This window comes from Heloderma suspectum, chromosome 12, assembly GCF_057233095.1.
Source record: "Heloderma suspectum isolate Gila_16-S chromosome 12, 16-S_ref, whole genome shotgun sequence".
Lineage (NCBI taxonomy): Eukaryota > Metazoa > Chordata > Lepidosauria > Squamata > Helodermatidae > Heloderma > Heloderma suspectum.
In genome coordinates, this window is record NC_139469.1 from 24,072,999 (window position 1) to 24,084,423 (window position 11,425).

The 11,425-nt window shown below is 42.1% G+C and overlaps 1 protein-coding gene across 3 annotated transcripts in view; it reads right to left on the reverse strand.

Moving 5' to 3' along the window:
* Positions 1-11,425, reverse strand: part of XPO6 (exportin 6) — a 72,502-nt gene that overhangs the window by 32,283 nt on the left and 28,794 nt on the right. For 2 of the 3 annotated variants that reach the window (XM_084818788.1, XM_084818789.1), the window contains exons 5-9: positions 11,261-11,420; positions 10,062-10,139; positions 6,440-6,893; positions 3,612-3,738; positions 1,595-1,704 (exon numbers count right to left, since the gene is read on the reverse strand). In XM_084818788.1, the coding sequence (XP_084674914.1) occupies positions 1,595-1,704; positions 3,612-3,738; positions 6,440-6,893; positions 10,062-10,139; positions 11,261-11,420 (929 nt within the window). The remainder of the gene's footprint in view (positions 1-1,594; positions 1,705-3,611; positions 3,739-6,439; positions 6,894-10,061; positions 10,140-11,260; positions 11,421-11,425) is intronic. The other variant, XM_084818790.1, reaches the window with a different exon arrangement.

Here is an 11,425-nt window from a genome sequence, read left to right on the forward strand (position 1 = left end):
GCTGTTCAGCTGAAAGTGGTTCCCCACTGCTAATCTAAACAGATAAGTATGACTTCATTGAAAGACTGCTCTTCTGAGAAATTACGTATTAACCAGCTGCAAATACAGAAGTCAACCTATTTTCCCATGAATCTCCCTAGTTGCAAAACTACAAAAAGTAACACACTAACATCAGCCCCTGACAATGACACAGAAGTTGCAGGAAGTACTTGGTGTCCCATCATTCTTTCATAAGAGAAATATCTTGACAAACATTCATTACACCCTTCTCCAGCAGGTGTAAACAACAAGTGAACAAGCCTAGAGATGTATCCCCACCTTTGGCATGGCAAAAATGAATGCTGGAAGGAGAAATCCTGTGGTTATTTGAATGTGGGAACTCCCCAAGTCTGGGAGACTAAACATGAGAGCCTATGTTCAAACAAGAGAGATCTTCTAGTTATTTGCTTCTCTGTGGAGTGAGGGAGCGGGTATGCAAGCCTGAGTTACGTTCCCACTCTTTTCCCGCAGATAGCTGCAGGAGAAAAAACTCATATGAATGAATGAGCCCTCTATCTTAAGCATACGAAGTATAGAATAGGGTCAGCCAGGCAGTCAACTGAACAGGGAGGTTGGTAACAGCCACATCCGGAATAGATGATTTGTACATGTATTCTGCTAAAAGCAGGCTCAAACTACACTGGACAGGAAGTCTTAAATGCTGTTCCTGTGGTGTAACCACATTTACACTTACATGTAAACATTCGCTTTACAACTTCCTGTTCATGTGACTGCTGTAGGAGTTGCATTTTTTAAAAGTGCACTCCCAGAAATAATGATGGAGACTTATTCTTCTTGTACTCTTACAAGTAACGAAGTCAAGGTTTGCCACTCTGTGTGCAGCTGATATTTCTGGCTCCAGTTCTCCATACTTCCAAGTCAGCGATGTGGGCTGAAAGAATGAAGGATAGTTCCATTCCCCAGCATATTGGGCCTGGTCTACACAATCAAGCAGTATGAGATGGTAGAATGGACTGTACTACTTTAGACTGCAAGTGGGGAATCCTTTTTTTTTTTTTAATCCTCATTTAAAAAGCCTAGAAGTAGAAAACTAGCACAGCAGGGAATGCGTTAAGCTAGAACCCATCTTCCCAATATGCTAGCTTTTCGTTTTAGATCATTTTTTAAAACTTGCCAAATTTAAAATTTTCATATAGGGAGCATTCAAAAATATCCTCCACCTCCAGTCTAAAGTGGTATAGTCCACTCTGCCATCTCATTCTGCTACATGTACAGACCAGGCCTCAGTTTCTTCAGATGCTGCCCCTATCTCAAGAACAGTATCTGAAGGTGAGCTTGTCTTGACAGTCTGCCACCAAAATTGACTCTGTGAGAATAAGTACCATTACACATAAAATAAGGAAGCCATTCTTTTCAGCAGCAATCCTAAAAAGAAGGGCAGATAGCCCTAGGATCTCGTGTTGCTAGCAGAAGTACAAGGCTTTAGAACTCCAGGCAGTTTTCAAAGACTGACAAGGAAAATAAGCAACACGAGAAACTGCAATTCATTTAATCAAGGGAATTTTCACCATCCGACACAAGCCATATTGCTTACCTATTGAGTACTGCTTCTTTATCTGCCAGGCGACTCTTTATTTTACTGGTCAAGTAGTCCAAGAAGAGAGTCCAGATGTCTAAGCAGGAAAAATAACCTTCATGGGTAGGCTGAAACATGGAAGTCAACAACACAGGTATTAATAGTAGCATAAATTGGTTTGGAGAGCCAGAATTGTAATAGTCATGCCATACTCCTTGTCCAATAATCCAATACTTCCTCCAAACACTCATTTAGTTCCTTCCCAATTAGCATGACCACCACTTCCACACCCGTCTCCCCTTGATACCTCTCCAATGTTGCTGTTATGCAGCAGCAACCCCCCAAAAGCTCAGCTCTGCAAAGAGGAATCCACATTCTGCTATCAGAGCAAGATAAGCTCATTTGCCCGAGGTACTCAGTTTAATAACCTGCTTTTCTTAATATAACTGATAGCAGACCACACAAAGTCATAGTTTGACTATATTCACTCAAACTAGGATATATATATATATATATATATATATATATATGTATGTGTATATATATATATATATATATATGTATGTATGTATGTATATGTATATATATATTCATTCATCATTATGCAAAAAATAATCCTGAAGGAGAGAAATCCAAAACTTTACCAACTTAGTACGTTTTGTTTTGGCTGGCACATTTGGGCTGTCCAGCATCAGAGGCAGTGTATCTCTGCTGGGGAACAACAATGGGAGAGAGCTATTGCCTTCATGTTCAGCTTGTGGGCTTCCCATAGGCATCTGGTTGGTCATTGTGGGAAACAGGATGCTGGACTAGATAGGCCTTTGATCTGATCCAGCAGGCTTTCCTTATGTTCTTAATTCTTTTTAAAATAAAATGTCTTTTAAAAACAATTTACTTCTGAAATTTATACCCTGCCCTTCAATGGCCAATCGGCAATAAAGTGATTGTGGCAAGTATTAACAAGGTTCATTGCTCTCACATGAACCTTCCCACATGTTGAGAATCTTCTGTGCACCTTCTTCAGATCCTCTTGCCTTCAGAAGCTAGGTGGGTGGTGAGCCAAGATGGTGTCCCTTTGGTGGTGGCACTCCATGCTTGCAATTGCCTCTTCAGGAAGGCTCACCAGGCACCAACTCCAATGTCCTTTCAATGCTAGGGGCAGACCTTTTTACTTGCCCATGCCTTTTAGGTGTTTAATAGATTTTATCCCTGCTTGACTCTGGTTTTATCTTGTTTTAGCATCTATTTGTTATTCTGCTGGTTTATATGTCATGACAGCGTCTAATTTTATTTGGTCTGTTAATTCTCTTTATGGCAAGATGCTTTGAAAACTCCTTTGGGGGTTGAAGAGAGAGAGGATGCATGTGCAATGCGTGCGAGAGAGATATTCAAGAATATATTACACACACATGCACACCTATATATACACTTGAAATATTGTCCATATGGCTTAATTTTAACCTCGGTTAGTCTCTGTACTAAATTTTTCTCCTCCATTCTGGAGCTGGAAAAGAAGAGACAAGAACAGAACAAGGTAGGCACACCACATCTTGGTACAAAATATCTCTTCTCCTCCCTACCGTCCTTATCTTTGAACAAGCCTGAGAGATTCTGTGTAACTCAAAAGATTGCATCCTGCATTTTAAACACTAGCTGGCTCAAATGAAAAAGGCACTGTACTGTTTTGAGGAGCTTAAAATAACAATGCCAAAGATTGACTCATCTACTCTGCGTTTTCTCTTCTACTGCACCAAAGCAGCTACTGAGACTCTGATCTCAGCCAAGTTGTTTGGTATCAGATGTCATTTCCACATGCACCAGATTGCTGAAACATGCACACAGGGATTTCAGTGGCCCATCTGGATCCCAAGACTGCTATCTCAAAATGAAAGAAGAAATACCTAAAAGCCAGCCAGAGTCTTCATGTGGAAGCTTTGAACCAATAGCTTATGAAAATACCCCTCAATGTACTGCAGTGGATAATCAAACCTTGATCAAAGTTGGATTAAATAGAAGTGACATTCCAGGGCTGTACCTGATGAAATGTGTACTTGAACAACAGTGCAAGGAATTCAACCACGGGGAACTGGGAGTAGGACTCAATCCTCCTCAAGTGGACACTCACAAAGAGGCGCAGAAAGTCAGTAAACTTCTCTATGTAGCTACAACAGAAAGATGAGAGAAAACCCAATTAAGCAGATGTGGATTTTATCAGAAGAAGCAATAACATTGAAATGCCAAAATCCACTCAATAACCCTGTTCATTAAAAATGCATTTCATAGCCATTTTTAAACAATTAAATTGAAACCCTACAACAATTACCTACATGACGGGCAACCCTCCATTCCATTATTACCTGAAATATAGCAGAAAGAGACTTTCGTCAAAAGCAACTTTAGCTCCTCTTAAAATATCAGCTAAGACCTTCTGCTAAGAAACTCCCCATAGTGCTTCTTTATATATATTTCATCATCATCATCTATCTTAGCTGAAAGAATTGGATTAGCTAAGAAGTCTAGACAAACCTGAAGCTATGTTGCCAAATAGAACATATTTATGCACTGGACAATGGCCAGGATCCAAAGAACAATGTAACTAGTTTCACACATCCAAGGGGTATTTATTTATTGTATGGCACATTTACATCGCATTACAATAAAAACAAGGGGGTATTAGCTTGGGTATCTCAAGCTACAGTTCACAACGCCACATGGCCCACCAACTTTGAAACTAAGAGGACTTTTGAAGCTGGTCTTGATATGGTAAGATGGTGGGGATGGGGCTGCTTCTCAAAGTCAAAAGAAATCCCGCCACGTGCATCTTTGGATCTTGGCTAGTGTCTATTATAAAGCCATCCAATTGTAAAATGACTGAAGCAGAGAAACAATGAAGTCATCCTCCTCCAAATAAGTCTTCTAGTCCAATCCCTGCTTGGAGACAGAACTATCCCACGAAACCTGCTAATTTTTAAAACCTGGTTGTTAGAAGAATGATTCAAAAGAGACATAACACATTCCATTTCCTTAAGCTTCACTTATTCTAGGCTGAGAATTTGGAGTTCCTGGGTGTACAACACACAGAGACCCTGGAAATTACCAATTCTCTTAACATCTTCAGTTTCGTAGGTAGTGTCTCTGAAAGTGAGACGTAATTGACATAAATGGATATTTACGGAACACTTATCCCAAGTGCTCAAAAGCTTTATGTACATTATCCTGGTAATCCTTAGATCAGCCCTGTAAGATGAACCAGTACCGTGGTCCTCCAAGTAACAGACCGACACAACAGTTTGCCCAGGGACACTGAGTGAGTTCAAACACAACTGAGATTTTAAATCAGGAATGCCCAACTCAGGCTTTTAATAGCTATGCTAAAACAGCTGTCTGTTACCAGCATTTGGCAAAGCCCTATCTACTTCTGAAGCATAGAGAGCTGGATGGCGGTGGCGATATGAAGAAATGAGCAGGTAGGATTTTGCAAAGCAAATGGTTTAAGGGCAGGACAGGACAGAATGCCACAATATAAAGACTACCACCAGTGCGAGGGAGTTTTGAGAGGTTTCTTTGGATTCTCGGCTCCCAATTTAACGTTCAGTTCAGCAGATCTACATCAATTAAAAACAATAGGGTCGTTGCTGCAGCAACCAATCGGGCTCAGCAGACATTTTACACAAAGCCCCCTCTTGCTTGCAGTAGAAATGAGTATTCAAAGGGGAACAAGGAAGGGGAAATCATATACTGAGCAAAAGATTAGGATGGGTGAGTGAAGAAGAGACTGAAAATTGTGTAATGTCTGACTAGGTTCGGTGTCTTCAGGACACCCCAAAACTAAGAAAAATCAAACCTCACAAGGGTAAATGTCACCACTAGCTTAATACTTTTTCTTTTTTTACTTCTGTCAGTTAGATGGATCCCTTGAATCCCTATCTTTGCAGATTTATTAGAGTAATACAAAATGCAACAAGTGTTGCATCCTATAACCATTCCTGCCAGTTTCCATTTCAACAGCTCTTTCAGAAAGCTAAAATATTCCCTTTCGCTTTATTTTATTGCCAGAAGTAGTTGACAAAAGCAGCCAAAAGGCTTCTTGGTACATTTCTGCCAAAAACTAAACCAGTGAAGACTCCTGTCCAAGGTTACCCTCCCCTTCTCCTTAAAAAGAGGGGGAGGGTAAAGAGTTTTTTTTCTTTTTTTTAAGGTTAACAGAAAAACAAAGAACAGAATTTGATTTTGGAGCACTTTTGGCATAGCTGATTCATAGGCAGCTAAAGCAAATGCCATCTCAACGATACAAAATTGTTCATTGCACATTAAAAATATTCGAGTTCTAGTGCAGTCTTCCCCAACCCAGTGTGCTCCAGATGTGTTGGATTACAACTCCCATCACCCCCAGCCAGCATGGCCAGTGTTTGGGGAAAGTTGCTCTAATGCATTTCACGCCTATGATGAATATTCCTCCCCCTCAAGACCTGGAGTCTTCCACCCACTACTTTTAGAATAAGACAGAAGATGCCAACTAGAAAAGGAATACTCCTTTACCTCGCTGGGTCTCTTTGGCTGCTTTCAGCAACAACCGAATGAAGGCAAATTCAGATCTTGTACAACCTCAGACCCGCAGTCAAACTGTAATGAATGGGGAGGAAGAAGAAATACACACCTACAGCACCACAATGGCTTTGCAAAGTCAACCTCCCACAGCCAACATACCTGGTGGAACCTACCTGCCCATCTCTCTTCCTTCAACACGGGGACTCTGAAAAAAGGTGATTAGACACACCATGCATAACAAGAAGTCAGTAAAGGCAACCTTGCAATAAGCAGAAAGGCCGACAATAGCTATTGTGTTGGGCGGCTCTCCCTTACCTCTCATCCAGTTCCTCTAGCCGGCTTTTGACTGTATGGGCATTGTTCTCCTTGGTAATCTTCTGCAGGAGGTAGAATGTCTGCTGGAACATCCGCAGCAAGTATTCCTCAAATTCCACAGGCACACAGTTCTTTGACATCAGTTCATTGATGCAAGACATGGCGAGCACCCCGAGCCGGCCACGTCCTTGACTCAAGACAGAGTTCTGGCTGCTGCCATTGATGGAGGACATCTTCCTGGCACGGGTGTCACAACCAAAGCGGGCAAAATGGAATATGGTGGTCAGGAGGGAAGGAGTGATGCTTGTAGATAAAGGAACCCAGCTGAAGAGGTGGGCGAGGCACTCCAGTGCCAGGGAACAAATATACTCGCTCTCTGAGTCAAGGACAGGGATTGGCTGGTTCAGTAATTTGGCTGCGCTGGGACTCTGCAACAAGCTACTTAAAAGGTCACCTAGGGAAGGAAAAACAACAACTAAGCCCATTTTGCAGGTTTCACCCAGACCGCAGAATTACAGTTATTTTGGTGCAGAGTTTTTGGTAGGGCTAATCTGAATATCCATGTAGAACACTTAGTAGTGGGGGGGGGGGGGGCTGCAAAACCCATCCCAAAGCTGGGATGGAGGGGATGCGAATTCGGAGGGGGGGACTACTGGGCAGGGGTATACTAATAATCTTACAGTAATACAAGGTGGTCAAAGGGCTTTTCATTTTTTTTCTTTAAAAAAACTTCTTAAAGCACTTTGAGCAACTAGAAAACACAGCTCCAGCCGCACTTTTAAAAACGGAGCCAGGCAAATGCCCCCGGAAATTATCACTACGTGATCACATAGTGTTGTTTCAAGGGCCTTGTCTTTTCTTTTTTCTGCACAGTGTTCCTGGAAACAACAATCATGTAGCTTTGTTTCCAGGGACGTTCTTCTGGCTCCATTTTGAAAACTGTACCTCCTTTCTGCTCAGTGCAGCTTTTACCGTCTCTGAAGTTTTTAAAAAGAGAAATGGATGAACTGTCCCCAGACCTCGTATCTGCAAGTTAGTAAGGATCCCCCCCTAAAGTCAAATGACTTAATTCCCACCGCACCTGCCCATGGATGATGATGATGATTTATTGCATTTCTATACCACCCCATAGCCGAAGCTCTCTGGGCAGTTTACAGAAGTTAAAGAACTTGGATGCCACCAAATTTTTCCCTCTCACCTTCACTGGAAACAAAAATCTGACAATGGGGTTGGGGAGCGGGGGAGGAATGCTCCACGTAGCCTGAGCTTTTGGCCATTTGGCACAGGATACACACAATCCTGCGAATGCAGAACTGGTAAGCCGTGGGCAAATTCTATTACCACCACCTATTACATTTTTATCCTATGTTTCTTCCAAGGAGCTCAAGGTCACATATATGGCTCTTCCCCACACCCGTGCGTTTTTTTTTAAGTTATTCATTCTTAAAATAGAAGAAACACAATAAAAATTGTTCAACAAATCAATGTAGAAAAAGTGATAAAATGACATACTATGAAGTGCAGAGAGGTTCAACAATTTTGGATGCAGGTGTTCAATGAATGTAATAAAATGGTTAATGCTAGAATTAAGTTAGACCCCAAACTAGCATTGCTATCTATAATAACAGGGGAAATGCAACATTCCTGTATGAGGAAGCATTCACATTTATTATAGCAGTAGCTCGACAGGTGATAGCCCAAAATGGGAAAGCAAAGTCCCCTTTGACATTAAATCACTGGAACCAATACCTACGAACAACCGCTACTGCAGAAAAGCTTAGAAGTTAAGTAAGGATGTGAAAAGAGCAACACAATATGGGCCACTTCGTCACTACCTGGTTTTGCTTTATCAACTTCATCCAAAACAATAGTTCAGGGCATAGACCACCAGCATCACAAGGAAAAATATGGACGGACACTTTTAGATTCACATTTACTACCTTAAAGGTTTAACAAAGATAAAGCTGAATGTAACTATGACCCAATGAAATTATAATGCACTTGAAGCTGTCTATTTAGTTTTAATTTGTTACCCTGTTATGTAATGTTTTAATGAATTTATATTATCCCTGTATCTTTTTAAATTATAATTGCATAGAAGCCAATAAAATTATTTTTAAAAGTGATGAACGGAAATATTCATCATTGCTATTCATAATCATATCACCTTGAAATTCTTTAGAAGAGAACCTCATCCTCTTTTCAGCAACCTCCTCCTCCCCCATCCCTGTGGTGTAGATGAGGTGAAGAGATAGCAACCGCCCCAAGGTCACACAGTGAGTTTCATCGCTATGGGGAGATCCGAGCCCAGATCAACCTATTCCCACACTTGCTCCACTCTATTACACTGGATCACTTAGCATTTATATCGCACATCTGATCCTTCAAAGCATTTCACATACTTTCACTTGGTGCTCCCACAATACTGGATCCCTAAGCTGGGCCAGTGTCATCACCTCTACATCACAGATTGAGTGTGCGTGCGTGCGCGTGTGCATGTGCAAGTGTGTAAGCACTTGGAGATCGTGGCTTGCATTAAGTCCACCTAGTCAGTTTCTAGTTGAGGCAGGATTTGAACAGGGACATCCTGACTCTCAGTTCATATTCTCGGCTACTACATTTAAAAAAATGTTTTTATGACCTTAAGTATCAGCTGTGGTTTACAGCGCTCTGCTCACAAGAGTGCGCATGCCTGAAAAGAGACTGAGGTTCCGTCCCAACCCTCCGAGCAACAACATTTTTTGACTTCCAATGAAATTTAACTGCCCACTGCTGTACAACGCGCTCCTACAATGAAGCCTTTTTTCCAGATTTATATTTTGAGGCGCTAAATCCCATTGTTTCTGTTTGAAACTTATGCTGAGGTTAAACCAAGTACACAGGAAAGTCTGCAGAGTTTGCGCCCATTTAACACAAGTCATGAGTTAGCCTGGGCAGGACTGGTTCACTGAGATCAGATCTTCTGGCATGTCAGCTAAATAATAACACATCTTGTGCTTTTTAAAGTGAACTTCATGTGTCCCTTAATTAAAATGGTGCAGCAAATGCCAGTCAGGACTTTTCATGCGATTTACAGCCTTCGCTGGATTCCAGCTTAGAAGCTCTGCTGTTTGTGCTAACAAGATAGCAAGTCCTCCCAAATGGTTGAGGACTGCTTCCACAAAGATAAATTACCAGAGTCTGGCACATACTCCTTAGCATTATGAATGCCCTATTTGACAAGAATGAGATGAATTAATGCACCCCGTTAGATGGTTCATTCTGATACTACCCAAGCGAGAGAGCCACTGCAGTCTGGCTCCTTGCCAGGCTGCTGGGATAAATGTCAGAAGCCCTGGATCCACACAGGAGGAATTCACAACCAGGTTCCTTCCCAGCCAGCATCACCCCTCCAGAAACTAGAGTAAGGGCATGGACTCCGCCCCTGTGGTCTGTGGCATAAAGAAAGAGCTGCACTGCAGCAGCTCCGGCATAGCTTGGATAATACATTTTTAAGGGCGTCACCCTCTTCCATTTCTTCTCTATGTAGATATTCCAAGACCCAGTTTACAATCGATGCATAAAAGTAACTAAATATATGGGTTATGAGCAGATCGGGATAAGGTATTGACTCAAGCCTTACCACTTTCTCCTGATGTCGGAGATGGTGGTGGAGTGGCAGCAGTAACACTGTATTTATCCCAGATGCTTTCCAAGATACCTATCAAGAAAGAAGAGCAAACCCTCCAGCAATTGCACGTCAGTTGCCTTATACTGCGCAAGTATCAGTTGCACGTACACAAAGCTCTGTTTGAACTGGAGACAAACATCAGTATTCCAAGCCTGTCTGAGGAGGTCAAGGCACTTTTGAGAGCCCCCTTTAAACATTTTGCTCAGTGCATGCCTTGTGCTGGAGAGTGTGAGATCACTGCCTGGGTATTACGAGAGCCAATTTGTGCTGCAATTTGAAAGCAGAGGAAGGTCTCCTCTACGTTCAACCAAGACTAGATCCTAAGTGCTTCCCTTGAATGATCACCTGCAAATGGTGGAGACACAGAGAAACATTCATGGCAACTACAACTCAGCGTAGAAATTCCCTTTCAGAAGAGGTTAACCCGAGTTAGAGTCAGCATGATTTCGGAAAGCAGAACTGATTATTCAAGCAGTGCTACTGATAAGAATGGGGTTATGTAGGGTTGCATTTTTAATGCGTAGGGCTGTTGGAGATAAGATACAAGCAGATCTGGCTATTATTAAAATTTCAATATCCTTGCTGAAGAAAGTTATCAAGAAAGAAAGAAAGAAAGAAAGAAAGAAAGAAAGAAAGAAAGAAAGAAAGAAAGACAGCCAGCCAGCCAGCCAGCCAGCCAGCCAGCCAGCCAGCGCTGGGGGCGGGAAGAGAGATTTCTGCCACCTGAAACCAACCTTTCTTCCAATGACTTGGGAGACGTTTATTTTATTATTTGTTATTATTTGCTAATAGATAGCATCACCGATGCAATAAATATGAACTTGAGCACATTCCAGGAGAGAGCGGAGGACAGGAAGGCCTGGCATGCTATGGTCCATGGGGTCACGAAGAGTTGGACATGACTGAACGATTGAACAACAACAAATTATTTGCTAAAAAGTTAACACCTCAGAGCCAAAATGGTTTTGGACTATGAACACATTCTACTCTGGAAAACCCAGAAGTGAAGGGTGCATTCACACTGTATTCAACTGAGCATTGCCAGCTTCACCTGTCTGTTGTTCTCATTAAAGTTCAGTCCTTTGGGTACAAGCCTATTACTGCTGCAAAGCTAGCGATGCCTCCTCCATGCCATGGTCATTTCCACTAACCTGTGAGAAGCCCAAGGACAGTCTGAACCTGATCCAGGAGCAATTTGCGCAACTCTTCCTTCCGTGCTATGCTGAGGTCCTCCCGCGGGCACGCCAACTCTTCAGATGTTGTCTTCAGCATGATCAGCCCAAGTGGAGTTGTCACAGGGGACTGGATCAACTGTT